We start from the raw sequence: 22,858 nt of genomic DNA on the forward strand, positions 1-22,858 counted from the left end.
GAGCAAGTAGCCTTTGTCTCCAGTAGCGCTCGTCTTCTCTGTGCAAATTCAGGGCAGAGATTCTTTAGGTTAAAGATTGAGGGCAGGCAAGCAGCTTCTTAGAGCGATAAGGGCAGGTAGAGCCTCTTGCTTTCCAAGAACGACAACTTAGTATCAGAATCACAGCTGTAATGGGCAGATGGGACTTGCACTGTAAGTACAGTTTATTCGCCGTTTCTGCTTTCAGGAGCTGGTGGTAAACTGATGGACGGTTAGCTGACGACGAGACCCGTCTGATGTTCAGCTGCTCTTATTGTTCACTGTTCAAGTCGCCCAAATACCTGCCGTTCGTTGGCTGCAATTACTAAGCTCTCTTATATCGACTTGCCTAAATTGGCAGTTTTGTAAGCTCGGACGTAATTTGTTCTCGATCGCAACCGTGGATGTAATTGGGGAGGGGGAGAAAATGCAATGAATTGCCAAGTTCACAATGACTTTCTGGTGATAGTGCAAATGGGCAGCTACTTGTGCTCGTGGCAGATATAATTGTTGGGATGAAACCTATCTTTACCATTAGAGATTTACTGATTATTTTTCATTCATAATCATCTCTTATTTGATAAGCATGTAAGAGAACTTGCTCTTTCAAGAGGTGGAATAACTTTATTGTTCCTTTGATATATATTTCTAATGTATATTTAATAATATTATCAGCTTTAGTATTTAGATACATATGTATATGCATAGGTAAACAGGGCAGCTTTCCTTCGACACGAGAAAGTACATGATGGAAAGATTTTTGGATTCATTTTGATCAGTGAGAAAATTCTGCTTTCTTAATCCTTTCTGTATCTGCTGAAGAATGTGTAACTAGGGAGTTTATTGACTTATTAGCTGATGTATGGCTGCTAGGAATCTTTATTAAGCTGTTGGAGAGGGAATGGAAGAGAGGAAAAACCCATCAATCTTCTGCTTTTCTTTCTAATCACTCAGCACGTTCATTCTTCAACTTGGAGTGTGACATTTGTTGGGGGAAAGCTATTTGGATTGCCTGTTGTCTCTGCTTATATATTTGTTTTCTGAGCATAAAAGAATATTAAGTGCTGCTGAGTTTTTGTTCTACTGCAATAAAACCCACAGCAAACGGCATATCTTAGAGCAATGGCTTTAATTACGTATTTATAGTTGTTACTTCAACATTAACATAATTTTAACAACTGGGAGAAGATGGGCTTTTTTATTATTCATTCCTGAAGCATTTCTTGGGAGACGAAATAATAATAAATTATTTACTCTGGAAAGGGAATGTGCTTTCCTTTCCCTAACTTAATCCCTGTGCTGTATTTGTGGAACGTGCACATTGGTGTGAAAAACTGTACATGCAATTTATGGTCAACAATAACCCCAACTCTAGAACCATTTTAATATTGCAGCCAGGCAAGATTTAATGAAAATTGCCAAAAGGATGTTTAAAATTTGTAACATAAATTAATGTTTGGGCACAGTGGATATTTCAGTTAGATCTTAAAACCCATTATGGGACTGGTACAGATTATTTTTAATTCCATTAAATTGAATTTTATTCCAGTCCGGGTGTGGTAATAAAATGAAAGCTACAATTTATGTTGGATAAAATGCTGAATATCCTGGGCCATGGTGCTAATTTTAAGTTATTGATAGAGGCAGTGATCCAGATTTACTATACCCATATCATGGGCTGAATAAATTGTCCCATTTTAGTTTAAAGGCTTGTTCCAGACCCCTTGTGGCTTGTCTTATATGTAAATGAGCCAAATAATCAAAAAGGGGGTGGGTGGGCGGGTGGGTGTAATTACTGCCTCTCCCATATACTATTGAGATCCTTTTGGGGAAGGTTGTGATATAAATCAGATAGGTAGATTAACTTCTTTGCATTTTTAACATTTGATTGTAAGCTGCTTTCTAGGAGTCCTCAGGACTGAATAAGTAGCATATAAAAATTGTATAAATAATTTCAATATATCAGAGCCAAAGGCGCTTGATCCGGCCCAACTGCCTTCTAAATCCAGCCTGCGGATGGTCCAGGAATCAGTGTGTTTTTACATTAGTAGAATGTGTCCTTTTATTTAAAATGCATCTCTGGGTTATTTGTGGGGCATAGGAATTCGTTTAGATAGATAGATAGATAGATAGATAGATAGATAGATAGATAGATGGATGACCGGCCCCCACAAGGTCTGAGGGACAGTGGCCTGGCCCCTGCTGAAAAAGTTTACTGACCCCTGGTCTATGGCCTCCTTGACCATCTTCAATGTGGTCAAGACATAACCCACTGCCTGCAGATCTGATCTGATAAATCTTCAAAAGAGTTGTCACTCTTAAAATACTTGTTTTCAAAAGGCCCCTAATTTCCATCAAATGTAGTTGATTGTCCCAGGCCCTTTTTAAAGACAGAGAGGACTAGACTGTTCATTGGAGCTCCCTCTTGCTTCTGACTGCACCTCAGCTGGGAAAAAATGTGTAATATCCTTTCAACAACCATCTATACTTGACATCAAAAGCAGTGTGTTAAGACTTTGTCTCCAAAACTGAAAATATATATTTATAAATACTCTACACAATAGTAGAATATAGCTGGACCAGAGTTTGGCGATGCAGTGCTGGACTGGAACCTCTCTCTGCTTGGCTGCGGGTACAGCTAGCCAGAGTGGGATGGAGGCAGCACTTTGGGAAGGAAAAAGAAAAGCAAAGTTGGGTGTTCAGCTGGATAAGGATATAGCTCATTCTTCAACATCAGCTTCGTTGGACTGGTCATGTTGTGCGGATGCCTGATGATCGTCTTCCAAAGCAACTACTCTATTCCGAACTTTAAAATGGAAAGTGTAATGCTGGTGGTCAACAAAAGAGGTTTAAAGACTGTCTCAGGGCAAATCTAAAAAAAAAAGTAGTATAAACACCAACAATTGGGAAACACTGGCCTGCGAGCGCTCCAGTTGGAGAACAGCCTTTACCAAAGGTGTCATGGGCTTTGAAGACACTCGAACTCAGGACGCAAGGGAGAAACATGCTAGGAGGAAGGCACGCTTGGCAAATCCACACCATGATCAGCTCCTGCCCGGAAACCAATGTCCCCATTGTGGAAGGGCATGTGGATCCAGAATTGGCCTCCACAGTCACTTACGGACTCATTGTTAAAACCGTGTTTATGGAAGACAATCTTACTCGGCTACAAGTGATCACCAAAGATAGCTCCTGGGCGGTGGGGGTGGGGGGGGTGTAAGTGTAAAATCCAGTCTGAGGAAAATATAGCCAGATAAGGAAGTCTCTGAGCTTAGTCTGAAACGCAGTAATTAGTGTCTTTTTAGGAATATACAGGCAAGAGAAAAACTGGGAAGCTGAATTGGGGACAGGAGAAGTAGAGTTAGTAGGGAAAACTCTACTTGGGTCTCAATTCAATAAGAAAGGGATAGAACTTCTGGAAAGAAAAGGATCCCAAACCAGTGTGGTGTGGTGAACCCCTGGTCTGTTATAATACTAGAGAATGTTCAGGAGTGTGATTTATAGAAGTCAGGGAAACCAACAGAAAATACCACCTTGTTTAAGAACCCAAGTATTAAGACCTAAATATCTTCGCAGAAGCTTACGAAAAGCTTGGCCTATCACTCAAAATCCAAAAAACCAAAGTGCTGCACCAACAAGCACAAAACTACCCCTCTGCAGCACCACAAATCCAACTCAATGGTGTGATGTTGGAAAGTGCCAATCACTTCTCCTACCTGGGCAGTTATCTTTCCACAAGGGCCGACATTGATGCTGAAATCCAGCATCACCTGAGCTCTGCGAGTGTGGCTTTCTCCCAATTGAAGCGCAGAGTGTTTGAGGACTTTTGCAGGGAAACCAAAATGCTTGGGAAACCAATAGCTTTACAAAGCTATTGTACTACCCACCTTGCTGTACCCTTGCGAAACATGGACCACTTCTAAACGCCATCTCCAACTCCTCAACGGTGTCTCCGAAAATTTTTACACATCACTTGGGAAGACAGGCGAACTAATGCCAGTTTACTGGCAGAAGCAAAGATCACCAATGTCGAAGAAATGATTTTTCAACATCAACTTTGTTGGACTGGTCATGTTGTGCGGGTGCCTGATTATCGTCTTCCAAAGCAACTACTCTATTCTCAACTTTAAAATGGCATGTATAATGCTGGCAGTCAACAAAAGAAAGTTAAAGACTCTCTCAAGGCAAATCTTTTAAAAATGTAGTATAATCGCTGACAATTGGGAAACACTGGCCTGCAAGCTCTCCAGTTGGTGAACTGTCTTTACCAAAGGTGTTATGGGCTTTGAAGACACTCAAAACTCAGGACGAAATGGAGAAACATGCTAAAAGGAAGGCACGTTTGGCAAACCCTCACCGTGATCAACTCCTGCTCGGAAACCTATGTCCTCACTGTGGAAGGATGTGTGGATCCAGAATTGGCCTCCACAGTCACTTACAGACTCGCTGTTAAGATTGTGTTCATAGAAGACAAACTTACTTGGATTGATCGCCAGAGAAGAAGATTAAGACCTAAGCTGTAGCACCTATACAATTAGCTTAAGATGCTGAAGTGAAAAGAAGCTGTGTGTTTACCACCTTGTTTAGAAGCTTGTAACATCCACAATTTTTTGAGAGACATCTCTTGCAACATCTTTTCTTTTATCAATTTTGTTCTTAAAATAAATTGTTTTTCTGTTTAACTTCTCTATGTCTCCAATTGCCAGAGCTTTTTCTTTAAACAAACGAAAAGCCAATAGTAAAGGTTTGCCTCAAATGGTTTTGGTTGCCGTGCTTAGCATTCCTGTATCCTGCGTCTCTTTCCATGATTCATCATGAAATACCACATACAAAGTTACGAAACATGTTCACACATAACAAATTATATCCAGGCTATTGTAGCCAATACCCCTTTTCTGATCTGCTTGGCCACAAATTCAGATATGAAATTACAGAAGAAATTTCTCTCAAAAGATCCCATTCTGTAGAGAGAACAGATAGTGAGGACTGCCTTGATGGAACTGTTGTTGACCGTAATTTAATAAGGGATTGTTGTTGGGGTTGGCATACTTGAAGAAGGCGGGAAACCATGGCAACATTAGGAAATGATTCAGCCAGTTCCTTATTGTACATTACAGTGGTACCTCAGTTTACGAACTTAATCCGTTCCAGAAGCCCGTTCTTAAACCGAAACTGTTCTTAAACTGAGGCGCGCTTTCCCTAATGAGGCCTCCCGCCGCCAGTGCCCTTCCACCATTCAGATTCCATTCTTAGACCAAGGTAAAGTTCGCAAACTGGGACACTACTTCCGGTTTTGCAGAGTTCATAAACCGAATAGTTCATAAACAGGGCTGTTCTTAAACCGAGGTACCACTGTATTTTGATTTGGAACGATCTCTCTCTGGTGATTTATCTGGCCTGTGGCCTTGACTCTTTCCAGGAAAAGCGGAACGAGACAGAGGGAACCACTTGCTACTTTTGTTGATGAATTGTGTGGATTGTCTCACGCACAATAGCTCCAGGTGCCCCTTATTTATTAAACATTGATTTAAGGATTCTTCAGACCAGCCACACAACTCTGGTCCCATTAAGCGGAAAGGGGGAACCCCACTTGTGGAAATTTCCGTCGGCTCCAGTCAACATGGGGAGTCGTGAGTGCTGATGGCGGTTGTAACCTAGCAAAATCTGGGCCAGAGATTTCCCAATATTCCTTTAGATAATCATTACTGATAAAAATATGAAAGCCATAGTATTATCCCTACCAGGGTCCTTTAAATAGCCATGGATTCTGTAGACACCCACAGCAACACCAGCTGTTTCCATTTCAGATCTAGTAGCTTGATATTTTGATGCAAGAAACAGTTGCTGACCCTACAGGGGCTTGTTCATTTTGGGGCTAAAAACAGCTTAGATGCATTTCCCACAGTGCGCTCAGTATTTTTTCCACAGTCTTGAAAAAGCCATGGTTCATTTACGATTAAGGCAGAGTTGAAAGCCCCACTTTTTGCCTTCTATAAAATATACGATTCGACTTTAGCCTTGAGGGGAATTTCTTGAAAAACACAGACATTCAGCCAAGCCTGGATCATCCAGCTGTGAAAGTATGCCAGCTGAATGGGTTTCTATCTTGTGTGGAATTAATTATTAAGTTGCAAGAAGTCCACGACACCACATAGAGAAATAGGATTAATTTCCAAACTGTAACATCCCCAGCAGTTACAAAACAGCTTTTCAACCCTGATCCAGAGCATATTTACTCATAAGTAAGTCTTAATGAGTTCAGTAGGATTTGCTTTTGATTTCAATCAATGGCTGCAACCCTGCGCACACTGATGTGGCAGTTAACTCCATCGAATGCAGTGGGATTTGCCTCTGAGTCCCTGCTCCTGCCAACCTAGCAGTTCGAAAGCACGTCAAAGTGCAGGTAGATAAATAGGTACCGCTCCGGCGGGAAGGTAAATGGCATTTCCATGCGCTGCTCTGGTTTGCCAGAAGTGGCTTAGTCATGCTGGCCACATGACCCGGAAGCTGTACGCCAGCTCCCTCGGCCAGTAAAGCAAGATGAGCGCCGCAACCCCAGAGTCAGTCACGACTGGACCTAATGGTCAGGGGTCCCTTTACCTTTACCTAAACATATTTAAGGTTGCACTGTTAGAGATTCAGGCATCATTGGGGAAGTTCTGCTGTTTTCTGAGCATCTGTTTTTATGGCTTGAATGCGAGATAGGTAGATAGAAACATAGGAATACTGAAATTCTCTTGGATCAGGAGAAATATTGGGAGGGATTTGGAGAGCAAGCTTTTTTTTTTTTCATTTTCTTTCCCCGTTGCCTTTCTCTAAATACATATACGGACCATGAACATGCCTTCAGCAACTTTGACGTGCTTTCGAACTGCTAGGTTGGCAGGAGCAGGGACCGAGCAACGGGAGCTCACCCCGTCACGGGGATTCGAACCACCGACCTTCTGATTGGCAAGTCCTAGGCTCTGTGGTTTAACCCACAGCGCCACCTGCGTCCCTTCATTTTCTTTCCCCATTGCCTTTCTCTAAATACATATATGGACCATGGACGTGCCTTCAGCAGCAACTGGTAGAAACAGGCAAGCTGCATCATTGGAGCTGGTGACATTAGAATGGCTACGTTGATTTCAGGCAAGGAGCAAATGGAAACAGGAGGTGTGGTCATAGGGCGCACACAAGGAAATGCTGTCAAACATGTAAAGAGCTGCCCACAGAACTGCGCCACCATAATGTGCTTCACTACATTGACTGTTGGGCAATGTGCGTTTTTACGGTGGTTTTCCCCCTTATCAGAGGATCAGAAGAATCTGGATTCGGTTCCGAAAAGGTGTAGGCTGGCATTTAGATAAGGATGCTAGGGGCACGTGTGGCATCAAATCCACATTAATCTTTCGTATGGACCAAGCCCTTTCCTTCCATTTATAAAATAGCCCGTTGCCCTATTTTTTCAGGATGGATGTACTTGTTCAGAATGCATCACCCTACCTGTGTCGCAAGTATTTACATTATATATATAGATTACGTGGGAAAATATTATGGCAAGAAAATAATCGTAACAGGCTGACAATACTCAGCAGTAGAGGTTACAATGTGGGATGATATAAGGTAATGAAAACAACTTAGTAGAGAGAGAAAAACACAGTTGAAAACATAGCAGATAGGAAACCAGAAAAAGAGTGGGAGGGGAGTAAAAGTTAAGATTTATAAGAGTCAAATCAGTTGGAGGAATAAGTTATATTACCATTAATATTTGTGTGTGTGTGTCTTATATTTAGGTAATTTTCTTTCTTATTATCCTGTGTATATATGAGCGCCACAACTCCATAGTCGCCTTTGACTGGACTTAACTGCCCAGGAGTCCTTTTTTACCTTTTACCTTATGCGTTGATAATATGATTAAACAGTAAAGCAATTGAAATTATTTTTTAAAGAAGAATTTACATGTTATTGATTAGTAAAGAAAAGTCAGCCTGCAAAAAAATTTTCAGCAGTATATTAATAAATTTATTTGATGAGACCTCTAGAGCAGTTATTCAGTGATCTTATGTGGCACTTTTTTTTTTTTTTTTAAGCAGCAACTTCTGAGAGCGGAGGAAATAGGGAAGTTATGAATTTGAGATCTTGACTATTGGAAAGACAGCAGAAAGCAATAGGTTCATGTTTGCGCAAGGGCTCCAGTGCAAACTACTGTTAAAACATATGCAGTTGGTCAGCCAGTCACTATAAGCAGTGGAGCAGAGTTTGCAGTAATGGAATATTCTCTTTTGGAGAAATGGTGTAGCCCAGCCTTTCTCAACTTTCTTCCCTCCAGGTGTTTCGGACTTCAGGCTGGGGCTGATGGAGAAGGCTGAACTAGATCTAAACTATGGATCTAATTTATGTCTGGATCTAAATTATGTCATGGAATATTTGCCAGTTGACAAAAAGAAGGGTGTCGTCGCATGCTATTTATGGCAGATACTTCAAATTCTTTACATGTCTGACTGTTCCTGGCTTGGGTACTGATAGAACTGGAGTGAAGTGACCAAAGGTTCGGAGGAAGAAATAACCATTGTGATTATAGAAGGGAGTTTCATACAGTATTGCAGAGACACAAGTTTGTAGTTGTGCTTTTTGATTCTCTTTTCTTGTCCATATGTTTTTGTGCTATACAGTGGTACCTCGGGTTAAGGTCTCTTCTTAACCTGAAACTGTTCTTAACCTGAAGCACCACTTTAGCTAATGGGGCCTCCTGCTGCTGCCGCGCCGCTGGAGCATGATTTCTGTTCTCATCCTGAAGCAAAGTTCTTAACCCGAGGTATTATTTCTGGGTTAGCGGAGTCTGTAATCTGAAGCATCTGTAACCTGAAGCGTATGTAACCTGAAGCGTATGTAACCTGAGGTACCACTGTATATCATTAACTTGCTTGTGTCCTTTCTACTCTTGTGTTTTGCACATTTGGCATGTTCTGGAAATAAGTGGTGGCTTATAGCTAATGCAAATAAATAATATTTGTTTATTTATGATTCACCCTTCCTCAGAAGAGCTCGTGGTGATGCACATGTAATGTTGGAAGTGCCAGCAGAAGGACTGTTCTAAAGGTTAATTAGCCACTACAGGGAAGATCCATCTGTGGTTTCGAGCATCCATGGGGACTTAGCATGAAAAGGACATTGCAGATATTGCAGCACACACCCCCCCCCCCAGTTCTTTAAGCATTGCAAGCAAAGGGTGTGTAAAATAGCCACAGCGACTTTCGCAGCAGCGGCAACATTTTTTAAAATTTGTATGCTGCCTTTCCATACTAAGCCATGCTCAAGATGGCTTAAGTAGGAGATGTTAAGTCAACTCTCCCCCCCCCCCCCGCTAAATTTATTCTTCAAATCTGTAGCTGGAAACAGTCGGTGTGGCATTATCTTTCAGACATCTGCCTCTCTGCCTTCCTAACTATCAAACAATGAAATTAAGTTACCCGCGTGTGAAATGCTACCAAGGGCCTGAAGCAATAGTTCTGCAAATAGTGAACTCCATGCACTCAGTAATATCTCATCCAGTTTTGATTTAAATTCCATTATATTTGCTGTCTTAAACACTAGGGTTTTTTTTTTTTTTAAATGCTGTGTGAGCCTGAATTTCTATATCCACATGTAACATTAGGCCAAGAAACTTGGCTTGGTAGACCATAATATGTGTGGGATGTGTGCTAGTGGACTTTACGGCTTTACTCCCTCCCCTTAGAGCAAAACAAACTGCAATCCTGGGTTGAGCCCGTAACATAAAGCTATCTGCTTCTTGGTTTATTTAGGCTATTACTGAGCTTGTGGCAAAAGCAGGATTTGAACCAGCTGAAACTGTTAACTACTGCACTTCACTATATTTAACTTAAATTTATGTTTCTTCTTCACTGGCTGTAACAGCTAATACAACTTCCTTTGCATTTTCCCCCTTTTTAAATAATCCCAAATGTCTATAAATGTTACATCTTTTACTTTACATCATTTTTTTTAAAGCCCAGCCATTCTCTTTCATCCTCCAAAGCCAAAGCGAAAAATAAAGAAATGCAAATAACAAAAAATGGATGAGAATTTTGAAAAAGCGTAGGACGTTCGAAATGCTGAAACAGCCTTCGTGCAGTAGCGTTAATGCCATGATTTCCTTGATGTTGTCTCTTTAAATGCAATCTTCTTCTGCAAGCGCAAGGATTGTTGTGACTGGCTTTCCGTAGACACTTCTGCCAACCGCTTCCCTTATTTGTGTGTGATATTTTAAGCCTATCCTCCACAGCTGATATTTCTGGGCTGCTGGCCTTCTAAATTCAACTGATACCTGTTGGCCTCAATTGTATGTTTCCAAAAATACTTACAGACTCGGTCATAAAAAAAGAATTTATCCTAGAATAATGGCTGGATGGAAGCAGAATAGATTCAGTGCACCTTCGAAAGGAAAACCAGGCAAGGAGCATCGAGTGACTGGGGCTGTCTGTGTGAATGTTTTCTAACTCTCTCTTTCTGCTCTGTTTTTCCATGCTTTTCCGGGATTCAGAGAGAGGTAAATTGTTTTTCTCTATTCTGTTTTCTTCCTGTCTTTCATCACCAGCATTAGCTGTTGTTGCCTTGCAAATCCATACTTCTGACGCAAATGTGTTTCTTGCCATTAGAACCGTAATCAAGTAAGTTCCCCTTTTGCCTTATCAAATGGCAGTTCTCCAACCCCTTTAGATAGATGCATTTTAGAAGCCAACTCAAATGTTATCTGAAAGAAAAATATTAAAATACCCATCTCCAAGGTGGGGGAAAGGATTTTCCATTCAGTCTGGTTTTGTTTGCATGATCCTAGATATTCAGTCCCAATGCTGAATCTAACAGAAATATATTTTAAAAACCCATTAAATTATACACCTAGGCTGTAGACCTGGGAAGAACATAGGTGCCTGCCTCGCTCCTGATAAACAGGTATTCTTCCAGTGAGCCTGAGCTCCTGATCTGTCTCTAGAAGGAATGTTTAGGCTCCCTCAGATAGCTCATGCTCCTTTTTTAAAAAAAGAAATAGGGGTCTGGGTTGGGTCTTAAAACAAGGATTGCCCTCCTAAAACTTGCCTGCTATGCCTCAGAAGGGTCATTCAACATTTCTTTGGGAATCAGACTTCATCATTTCCTTTATAACCTTACAGACTTCTGGAAACGAGCAAGACTTTGCAATTTGTGAACATTCAAGTCATTTCCACATATTACCTTTTTCCCCCAGACACAAAGATTAAACTTATAATCAAGAGACAGAGAAGTAGCATGAGATACAATGAGAGCAAAAGAAATGTTAAATTTGCCACAGTGTATGTGTCACAAACCCTGTTGCTTGTCTTTTTCCATTATTCTTAAAAGGCCACAATTTGCATTAGGAAAGGATAGAGAGTTTGGACAAGTGGGAACTGCAACATAATGTTGCAGCATGGAGCCTGTGTGTTCAGGATATTCCGTTCCCTTCCTCCTCCTTCCTGGTTTTCCATTTCCTGCTGATACCTCCCTCTTGTGCCTGAATGGTCTTTTGCAAACCTGCTGTTAGCACTGCATTGAAATAGTGATGCTTTTATACCATGCTTATTGAATTAAGGTGAATATCTTTTTGCTAGTTTATTCAGTCTGTGAAGGGGTGGGTGGCCTGGCTAGGCCTAAATGGCCTCTCTGATCCCTTTCATCTCTGCAGTCCACCTTTCAATTATTCTAAATTTCCAGATCCCATTGTATGTGTTGCAGGACTGGTCAGGATTATTTAAGAGAAGTCTGAGGTTGTATTCTTAACAGAGCTAAGTACTTCTAAAAGTCACTGGCTTTGATACCATCAGGGAGTTCTTCTCTTCAAGGCTAAAGCTCTGTGAGCCACAACAGTACAATCTTCTTACAATGCCCTGGAGGGAACAATGCCAGGGGGATAAGATAGCGGTTTTCCTGAGTATTTATATTTCATGGACTTTATGGAAGAATTGAAAATCCACTGTTTTGCTTAAGGTAGAAAAGAATTGTAGCGCTGAAATTCTGAAAGACAGATGAGAAAGCCGAGATCTGACAGAATTCCACAAGACAATGGATAATTCAGGCTGAAGGCTACAGTTTGATAGGAAGACATTGTTCTCTGTGTGATTTGTTTTGCTCTGCACCAGAACATTGACTGTCCAGGGCATGTTTACATGAGTGTCAACTTTTGCAGAATCAGTGTAACTTAACGCACAAAATAGTTAATAAGCTTTCATTTAACCATGAATTACAACTCGACTGGTGTGCTGATGAAGTTAGAGAAATCACATACAGAAATGATATAAAAGGATAAGCGGTGAAATGTGTTGCGCTCTTGAGGGCATCTAATTTTCCTCAGATCAAGCAAGTTTCTCATGAGCAGGAAGGAAGCGTCCATGTGGCCGACATGGAAACTCAAGTATGTCCATGAATTAATGACCCAACGTACAAGGGACAGGGCCCTTTGCACCTCTCAAAACACAGTTGCATGACAATTCAGGGTTTCTCTATGCAGCATTTACTTCCACAATATAAGTTCTTAGTGTGGCCAGCATCTCTGAACCAAACCCACCGACTCTGTTGTTGATGAAAAGTAGGAGGGCGCTGGAGAAAATGAGCCTCTCGCTGAATAACTACAGGGTTGGTACTTATGTTGCCAATCTCACAGGTCAGGTACTAGGGCCAATTGTGGGTTTGGGTTTTTTTAAGTGTCTAATACAGTGGTACCTTGCTTCTCAATCTTAATCCGTTCTGGAAGTCCGTTCCAAAACCAAACCGTTCCAAATCCAAGGCGCGCTTTCCCATAGAAAGTAATGCAAAATGGATTAATCCGTTCCAGACATTTAAAAGCAGCTCCTAAAACAGCAATTTAACATTAATTTTACTATTTAACAAGACCATTCCATAAAATGAAATCAACAATGTACTTTAGTCACATAATCAATCAATCAGTAGCTGAACTGGGTTCCACATAGTCACAAAAGCAAAACAAAAAAAGAGCCACAAAACCGCAAAATAAATAGAAAAAACTGACAGACCTCAGCATATCACTCAAATCGGAAGTGTGGCACTCAAAACGGAAGTGTGGCACTCAAAACAGAGCACATTTGGCTTCCGCAAAAAGTTTGCAAACACTTACTTCCGGGTTTGCAGTGTTTGGGTTCCAAGTTTCACTGTAGTTAATTCGTACACTATACACTTACCTTGTCTGAATCCACTCCGAAGCTCATCGGCCACTCCAAGAATAACCTTTAAATCTACACGTCATTTTTCTTTGGAGTGTACCGGTAGACAGAAAAATATTTGACGGGAAGAATTCTTAGCAAGGTTAGCTTATTGTTGTTGGTTATAAATGAAATCTGCAAGCAAATGGATTTGTGACATGTTAATGCTAAGCAACAATCGACAACAAACAATAATGAAAAAGAAGAGTGGGACTGAATCTCCAAAGGCAGTTTAAACGCCACATGTGAAAACAATCATTGTTTGCAAGACAGTGGATCAATTGAGAACGCAGGAGCAGGGAATGGCTGCGCCCTTGGGAAGCTTCCTATGTGCAATGTTTTAAAGGCTTATAAAAGTGGGACTTCTTGCTACAACCCTAAGCATGAATTTGTGGCTGCAGCCCCTTCATTTTTCTAATAATAGAAATTCTTTCCGGCTGAATTTAATCGGGATGTCTCAAGGGGCAGTAGTATAATGACTAGCCTCGTTCATACCAGGCAGTGGTCACATAAATTCTGTTTTATGTCGCTACATAACCATCATTGCATGGTTAAATGATGCCTAACTGGGTGTTAAATAAGCACGGCCATCCAATTAGTCCCAAAGAATAACCATTTAAAAGAATTAAAGTAAAAGAATGGAGTATCTCTTCCCCGCCCCCAATATTTGTTCTATTTCATCATTTTTCTTTCAGTCGAAGAGGTTATTTTTCTCCCCTGGGCACCCTGTTCTGTAATAAGCTGACCAGAGTACCTTAAATTAAAAGGATTATTTTGTGCTTGGACTAATCAACAAAGCCGCAGCCTTGCATACCATAACATGTAATTGATTCTCTCCCCTCCAGCCCTGCCAAGAAATCTTCCTTGTTTTCTAGATTCGGTTCAGAATAACAGCTCAGTCTAGTTTTAGCTGATAATTGCCGTTACTACCAGGCAGAGTGTATGCATAAAGAATTAATATTTTGGTGAACGGCTGTTTCTGCATAAAACAGTACGTGGCAGGTGTTGGAAAACTATGCTCAGGGGCCTCATTTGGCAACCGTTTTTAATAGGAGGCATATTTTGCATTGAGCAATGTTGAGAGAGCAGCCACGTTGACTCCACCTGTTAACTTGTTCCTGAACCAGGCGAAATAGATAGACAATGGTTTCTTCTAAAGAGCAAAATAGGTTCCCTCAGTCACAGCTCTGTCCCTTTTGTCCGGACTCCAAAGCTCCTTCATGTGGCGCTCAGTTGCCTATCTAGCTGCTGAGGGTGAAATAACTGCATCCCCTCTCTTTCCGGGCACTCCTAGTTGCGATTTAAAGAAATGAAAAAGGCGGAAGGCTCACCAAATTCGACACACAAACCCCAAGGGCAACTACCTCCCAGCTAGAGGGAGAATCAATGGGCCTGACTTAGGAAGAGCATAACCAGCAAAAAGGGATCGTAAGAAAAGCGAAGCGAGGGCTCTACCATGTAGCCTTGGGGCTGGTCTGAGTTTACAATTTGAAGCAAACAAAAGTAGTTGTACAGGAATGTAAGTTATAAGCAGCATGGCTTATAACTTTTGTCACACTTGCAGCGCCTGTTGTTTCCTCTGTGGCCTCCTCTCAGCGCAGAACCGCATCCTTCTGTCCTGTGCCCTTTAGCAGATCTTGCCGAGCTCACTTCAGCCATTTCATTTCTCTCCTCAGCCTCTACACAGTGAACAACCCCCCCCCCCCAAAAAAAGACCCAACCCAAATACAGTGGTACCTTGGTTTACAAATGCAATCCGTTCCGGAATCCATTCTTAAGCCAAGGCATTCTTAAACCAAGGTGTGTTTTCCCAAAGCAGCAGGGGAGTCAGTTTACAAATGGAACACACTCAACAGGAAGCGAAACATGTTCTTATTCCAAGGCAAGGTTCGCAAACCGAAACACCTACTTCTGGGTTTGCAGCGTTCTTAATCCAAGTTGCTCATAAACTAAGCTGTTCTTAAACCAAGGTACCACTGTAATAACTTAGGTGCATTAGGCCAGGGTTTACCTAGTCTTAACATACTACCTCTGATAAGCTTACAAGCTGGGTATGAAGGTCGTCCCATGTTGTTTATCCTCTGCATCAAAGAAAGCCAGTTGTACTTCTTTTTGTCACAGCTTTTTGCTGAGAGTGGGGACTATCAAGTATAGGAATCCAGCAAAAAGGGAGTGAATACTGGGTCCATGTCAAAGAATTTCTAGATTCATCTGTGACCTAGCTGGACCTTTATACAGCATGACCTTCTTCTTTTTTTCTTTTTCTTTTTTTGCCTCTAGGACTTCCATAATCCATAATCCGACATTTTCATTGCCCCTGCCCCTCACTCCCTACTGAAGTACTATTGTGGTGAATCTTTATTTATTTGTCAGTTTCCTCTGAGCAGCTCAAGGAGCCATAATTCTCCCCCTCCCAATTCTACCTTCACAACAACCATGTGAGGGAGGTTAGGCTAAGAGACAGCCACTGGCCCAAGATTGCTCAGTGAACTTCCCAGCCGGTTTCACCAGTACACCACACTGGCTCTCATAGCATTGGACTGGGGAGACTGGTATTCAAAAGCATGAAAGTTCTTTGTGTGACTAGGAACCAGTCACTTCCTCTCAGCCTAATCTCACCTCGGGGCAGTTGTGAGGATTAAATGGAATATATGCATGCATGCCACCTCAGCGAGAGCCAAATGCAAAAAGGTTTCTGATCTCCTTGCCTTACAAAGAACTGTCGCGTCTGCCTCTTCTTCTAAGTTTCCCAGCATGTAAATTCCTTAGTAAATCAGGTAAACAGTTTGCCCATAAATCTCTCCTCGTATTAATCCGTTTGAAATGAGCTAATGCAGAATTGAGGTTAACAGAGCAAATGACCCAGAAAGGATTCCACAGTAAGAGAGATAGATAAGAAGGCCAAGATGAAGGGCTCCGGTGATGTATTCAATATTGAACACTTCTATATCTGCAAAGACCGTAACCTTTCCCCCTCCCCGGCCTTTGTGCAAGAGATTAGCATTGTCACGGATGCTCAAGGTCACCATACCTTGGTGGCAGTACAGGGAAGGGGTGAATTGTTGCTACAGAACAGCTTACATGGGAGGAAAGTGTTTCAGGCGTAGCAGCTTTCGAACCTATCTCTTTCTCTCCAGCAGCCTTTAAACAGAATCTACTCCAGGGGAGTGCCCTTGCAAACTGCGCCTACGGATTTTCCTGAGCCTCCCTAACTGATAGGATTAAATATTGAAGTCGCCCTATCATTTGGACCTTGCCAGAAGGAAGGATCCACATTTGATTGCTAATGCTGATGGATAATTTTGCAGCAGATGGTTGCCGGTCCCTTCCGCCCTCCGCCCTCCCATCCCCAGTGATACCTGCCGATGCCATTTCTTTGCTTGTGGTGACAGCTGTGCCCCCTTTGTGGAATCATGGCATGTATAGAAAGATGCACTTCTTATAGCCTTTAGCATCTCAGGCCTCCATGGGGACTTCTAAGGAAGAGAACTGAGGCAGGGTGATCATTTCAGAGCAGCGGGGAGCAAACAGTGTCTCCCTAAGCAGATTCTCCGCAAAGGTTAAAGGCCTGGTCTTGGATATGTTCAGGATCAAGTGACAAAAAACGCAGTCTCCATTAAGAGCATTTGTTGTGATTACTTTTCATCTGTATTAAGAGCACCTGATTGTGGTTATTATAACACGGATATCAGTACATTCCAAACCTTTATTATTATTATTATTATTATTATTATTATTATTTTATTTTATTTTATTTTATTTTTTGATCATAGGAATCTGCCTTACAGCAGGTGAGGCCCTTGAGTTAAGTATTGTTGACTGATTGGCAAGAGCTCCCAAGACTTTTCAGGCCCGTGTCCTTGTCCCTGGGGACACCAAAGGTTGAACCTGAAACCTTCTGCAAAGAGAGCATGTGCTCTGCTACTGTGACAAAGGGAATTGTGCTTTGGAATCCCTCACTAAGACGCAGGCCCATTTAATTGTTTTTATGGCGATAGATAAGGGATGTGGGTGGCGCTGTGGGTTAAACCACAGAGCCTAGGACTTGCCGATCAGAAGGTCAGCATTTCGAATCCCCGCGACGGGGTGAGCTCCCGTTTCTCGGTCCCAGCTCCTGCTAATCTAGCAGTTTGAAAGCACATCAAAGTGCAAGTAGATAAATAGGTACCGCTCCAGCGGGAAGGTAAATGGTGTTTCCGTGAGCTGCTCTGGTTCACCAGAAGCGGCTTAGTCATGCTGGCCACATGACCCAGAAGCTGTACGCCAGCTCCCTCGGCCAATAAAGCGAGATGAGCGCCGCAACCCCAGAGTCAGCCACAACTGGACCTAATGGTCAAGGGTCCCTTTACCTTTACCTTTATGGCGATAGCTACTAATTATGTGGAACGAGTAAGTTCTGACCATTCAGTTGTCACCTTTAAGAACCTAAGAATAGCTTGCTGGATCAGGACAATGGTCCTGTTTTGACAGTGGCCACCAGGCACCTTTGGGGAACCTGCAGGCAGAATGCAAGCACAAGACCACATTTCTCTCCTGTGGTTTTTATTCAGAATCTGGAGGCAAGAGCACAGCCGTCATGATCTTTGTTCCTTTGCGTTCTTTTTGAAGCAGGTATTTCCGTGGGTGATACTGCTTTGAATAAGGTAATTAATTTTGTTTGTACAGAGACTTTGCCTATGTAGCGAGAGACCGAGAGACGAGGATTTTGAAGTGCCACGTGTTTCGATGTGACACGCCAGCAAAAGCCATTGCCACAAGCCTGCACGAAATCTGTTCTAAGGCAAGCTTTCTTCTTGTTGTTTTCATTCTATCCTCTCCCCTTTCCTGTGCGAACATACGACACTCCCGAGCGTGTTACATGAGGTCTCCCTGATTTCAGGGCAATCTATTTCCGTGCCATTTAAGAGTATAGGTCCAAACCAAAGCTTCCACACAAACAGTTGCCTGGCATACATTTCTGTGCAGGAGAAACTGCTTCTAAAGATAATGTTTAGCAGCAGAGGAAAGAGGGCTCAACACATTCTAGGGCTGACCTGTTGACAGTATCCTATGGGAGGCTACAGAAAGAAATGGCCCACATAAGGTGTGTAGCGTTTTATCAACACCGCTAGCTCAGAGGGGAGACATAAAAGGTATTCCAATGGTACGTGAAGTGCCTATAGCCTTTGTCCTTATCACTGCTTACACTGCGGACAAGATCTCCGTACTCAATTGTTCTGCCCCCAAAAGTCATGGGGGTTGTTACAGAGTACCAGATTGCACATAACTTTTATATATTAAGCTTTTTGATGTGGTGCATTTGGTAAAGGTAGCGAAAACCTCCCATCCCTGTAAAGTTTTCCACCACCTCAAATATTTGCACTGCAGCTGTAGGGTGTCAAACATGCCTCTTTAAATTTAAATGCAGGCAGCCCAACCCTTTTGGGAAAGAAACTCCAACGAGTTCTATGAGGCTTACTCCCAAGTAGGTGTGCATAAGATTGTAGCCGTAGTTCCTTAACCCATCTGAGTTTTGGTGAAAAAGAGAAACACTCCTTTTTAAGGGCTTTCAGGATTAGGATTGTACGACGAGATCTATGGATGACGGGCGGCCTACAAATTTAATAAATAATAATCGTAATAATATGATCACTGTCTTCTCCAGATTATGGCTGAACGGAAGAATGCCAAAGCTGTGGCTTGCAGTTCGTTACAAGAGCGGACAAACGTCACCCTGGATGTTCCCTTGCAAGGTACTGTGTGACTGGGATGTTGTCTTCACTATGTAGTCTCAAACAGGTGACTTATTAATTAAATACTAATAAATAACCACTTTTTTAAAAAAAAATTAAAAAGAATTTTCACAGCGTGTTTCCAGAGGGGTAATGTTAAGTCTGTTTAAGCATGAACATAGGTCAAAATAACTTCCTTGGTCTTTAAGATGCCACAAGACTCTTGGCTTGTTTCTCTAGCTTTATTTGGAGCAGGCCAGACCTGCTAAACAGATTTGTCTGTTTTTACTTTACAAGAATAAAAGATGATGATGTACTTTTTAAAAAATTCCCCAGAAATTACTCAGGCTCATTTTTAATGTGCGATAGTAGGTAGAAGGAGTACAGATTTATTAGAATCGATAATGATATCCCTAAGAGATCGACTACCTGATGAATTATTTTATTCTGTCCTTGAAATAAGGATATTTTGCCTGATGTGAATTTTGATAAGTTGAAATTGATTTTTTTGTTCCCATGCAGTAGATTTCCCAACACCAAAGACTGAGCTGGTCCAGAAGTTCCATGTACAGTACTTGGGCATGTTACCTGTAGCTAAGCCAGTGGGTAGGTTGAATCTTTGTCCATAACTCCCTTAATATTTGCTCTTTAGCATCTGAGCGCTCTGTTCTTCATTGACAGAGGATTAAAATAGGTGACGGATATGCATCTCAATTTCTCCAAACATTCAGTGTACATACTTTGGGTGTTATGGTTATTCAGATCTGTTAGCGATATTAACTGTGGGGCCAGACAGTGACAGTTATATTCCAAATTAATTATGTGGCAGATCCAGCTTCTACTAGATTAGGGGTTACTGCAGAGATGTGCATGGCATGAAAGATAAAATTAAATTATTTCAATTTGCTTGTCAAATGTGAAATAACATGGTCAGAATGTTAATATGTGGATCTGAACTTATTGCTTATTAATTGATATGCCACTTAGATGTTTGCACAGAGCTTCGAATTGATATTTCTCAGAAGAGCTGACCTCACCCAATACAGAATGGCAAAGCCTTTTTGACTGTAAAACGTGGCTTGGGGTATGGCATGCGGGGGCCCGCTTTTCCAAGAGAGAAAGAAAAGTCCAAACCTGTTAGTCTTGCCGAAACACTTGGACACAGCTGAAGTGGCTCTTCGGAGCCTGGCCAGTTCCATGTTTTGCAAGTCTGTTCCATCCTAAATACAGTGGTACCTCGGGTTAAGTACTTAATTCGTTCCGGAGGTCCATTCTTAACCTGAAACTGTTCTTAACCTGAAGCACCACTTTAGCTAATGGGGCCTCCTGCTGCTGCCGCGCCGCCGGAGCACGATTTCTGTTCTCATCCTGGAGCAAAGTTCTTAACCCGAGGTACTATTTCTGGGTTAGCGGAGTTTGTAACCTGAAGCGAATGTAAGCTGATGCGTTTGTAACCTGAGGTACCACTGCACTGAAAAAGTGAAGAAGAATGGACCATGTTGATTCCCAGTGGTGGCTTACAAGAGAGGAGTGGAGGCAGGGGCAGACTTTGGTCGTGTTGGTGCCCCAAGCGAGGCCACAATTTGACGCCCCTCAAATGAATCTTCTCAGTGGCGGATCTTTTCCTTTTTGCGCTCCCTCAACCCAGCGCCTTGTGCAGGGGAACCCCCTAAATCTAGCACTGACAGAGGTACTGGCGTACTCCCGGCAGGTGTGGCATCCTTGTTGGGACAGGGATGTGGCTAGGCAAGGAAAAGGGAGCTCTGGGTTGGTGGCAGCCCTGCATGTGCGCACATACCTGTGGGGCAACTGCTTTGCCCTTCCTGTCACCACAAACACAGTGCCGCCGCCACCAAGGGAGCGCCACTTCCTCTGCCCCCCCTCCCCCCGGCCAGCCACCACCACTGCTTTCCCCCTCTTTCTACATTAGTGGCCAAAATTGTGGAAACCTTTTGGAAAAAAGGGTATTTCTGTTTGGGGGGGGTTCAAAAAATTTATTGGTTTCCACATTTATCACATAGGGGGGGAAAGAAAACATTACAAAACACAACAAGAAAAGAAAAAAGAAAAGGGGGAAAAAAAGAAAAACACAAAACAGAATTCTTACTTCAAATCTCTAATTCTTGTTACATTGATAACTGACTTCCTCAAATCCCCTCTAACTGAATTTCATTATAACCCCTGTATAGCAGTTCTCCAAATTCATATTTCTAATAATATTCCCTCCTTTCATTTACTATCCTCATCTCTTTTATTAATATTCAAATCCTTAATATTTACTACCACCTATTCTTATTCTGCCCCTAAGCCTATTTGTTACTTCCAAGAATTTTCTAATTATCTTATATCACAATATTTAGCTAAATATTCTTTAAATTTCTTCCAATCCTTTTGTGTCTCCTCTTCCTTCTGGTCACGGATTCTTCCAGTCAGGTCGGCCAGCTCCAAAAAATCCAAACATCTTCATCTGCCAATCTTCTATTGTTGGTATTTCTTGCGATTTCCAATTTTTGGCTAATAAAAAGTGTATTTCTGAGGTTTGATGGCTCATAACACCACTTTTTTGGAGTATTACCATAAAATTATGTATTAATGGAAAGATAATTTAATGAAGAATGTAATGCAGCAAAGTTTGTTCAGTTATCTGTATTCTATCAAAAGTTATAGCCAAAAAACCAGAAAAGGGAAGCGCAACTTGCCTAAGTTGATATGCCGTAGCTTTCCTTCATTTGAATGTAGCCAATGAGCAGGAGTGTTTAGACAGCCAATCAGGTGCTATGAGGCATCAAACCTTGGGAACACACTTTTTCCAAAAGGATTCCACAGTTTTGGCCACTAGTGTATATCAGCGTATAAATGAAGGAATGAAACAGCTGCTTCAGCTCAGATTCCTACATCTTTGTTGGCAGCTTCTCTTGGACACCCCTATATTTTATGACTTTTATTAGCATGCTTAGTCTGCCCTTCCTCAGGGTAGCATATATGGGTTTCATCTCATTTTATTCTCCCAGAAAACACCAATGTGAGTCAGGCTGGGGGGGTGTGCCCCAAAACCACAGTGAGAGGAGAAGAAAAATAAAAAGGACGTCCGATTTTACATCTGTCAGTTACATAGAAGACATTATTCAAAATATTCACTTTAGAGTGACACCCGACTATTCCACTTTCTACTGGGCTATATTTTCCCAATCTTCTGACCTACATAGATTAATTCATTTTCCTTTTAATGCAAAAAGTCCAAAAGGGGTTCTCTAATTATTATTACAGTGGTACCTCGGGTTACATATGCTTCAGGTTACATACGCTTCAGGTTACAGACTCCGCTAACCCAGAAATATTACCTCAGGTTAAGAACTTTGCTTCAGGTTGAGAACAGAAATCGTGCTCCGGCGGCACAGCAGCAGCGGGAGGCCCCATTAGCTAAAGTGGTGCATCAGGTTAAGAACAGTTTCAGGTTAAGAACAGACCTCCGGAACGAATTAAGTACTTAACCCGGGTACCACTGTATTAATCATAAATGTCAGCAATAGTTTTTCTCTATCAAACATAATGCTTTCTTCTATTTTCTGGGTTTTCCTTTGGTGTTTACTCTTTCTCTTCCTGTTTTGGTTTTTATTTAGATTTGCTCAGTGCTTTTTTTTCTTTAATTTTCTTGCAGGAGGTACTCTCGTTTTCCTACTCCTGTTGAAATACTGCCCTTCAATGAGGCCAAACTTAGATTCACAAAATGTTTAGGGGTATGCGTCCCTCCGCGTCCCCCCAGAAAAAAGGACTGGATTTGTTTCTTTTATCTTACTGTGTCATGAAAAAGCTTTAATAAAATCTTACTTTAAAACACACCCACACCCTGTGAGCTTAATGCCTGATATTCTTCCTGCCATAAAACGCTGACTCTCCGTTCGTGATCTTGTCTCTGTT

General features: G+C 41.9%; 1 protein-coding gene across 10 annotated transcripts in view; it reads left to right on the top strand.

Moving 5' to 3' along the window:
* The window catches only part of APBB2 (amyloid beta precursor protein binding family B member 2), a 167,327-nt gene that overhangs the window by 135,993 nt on the left and 8,476 nt on the right, over positions 1-22,858 (top strand). For 7 of the 10 annotated variants that reach the window (XM_081019951.1, XM_081019947.1, XM_081019946.1 and 4 more), the window contains 3 exons: positions 17,895-18,009; positions 18,874-18,961; positions 19,463-19,546. In XM_081019951.1, coding sequence (XP_080876077.1) covers positions 17,895-18,009; positions 18,874-18,961; positions 19,463-19,546 — 287 coding nt within the window. Of the gene's footprint in view, positions 1-10,047; positions 10,547-17,894; positions 18,010-18,873; positions 18,962-19,462; positions 19,547-22,858 lie in introns of those variants that run through there. The other 3 variants (XM_081019945.1, XM_081019949.1, XM_081019944.1) reach the window with 2 other exon arrangements.

This window comes from Podarcis pityusensis (assembly GCF_964106645.2).
Source record: "Podarcis pityusensis genome assembly, chromosome: 9".
NCBI classification, from domain to species: domain Eukaryota; kingdom Metazoa; phylum Chordata; class Lepidosauria; order Squamata; family Lacertidae; genus Podarcis; species Podarcis pityusensis.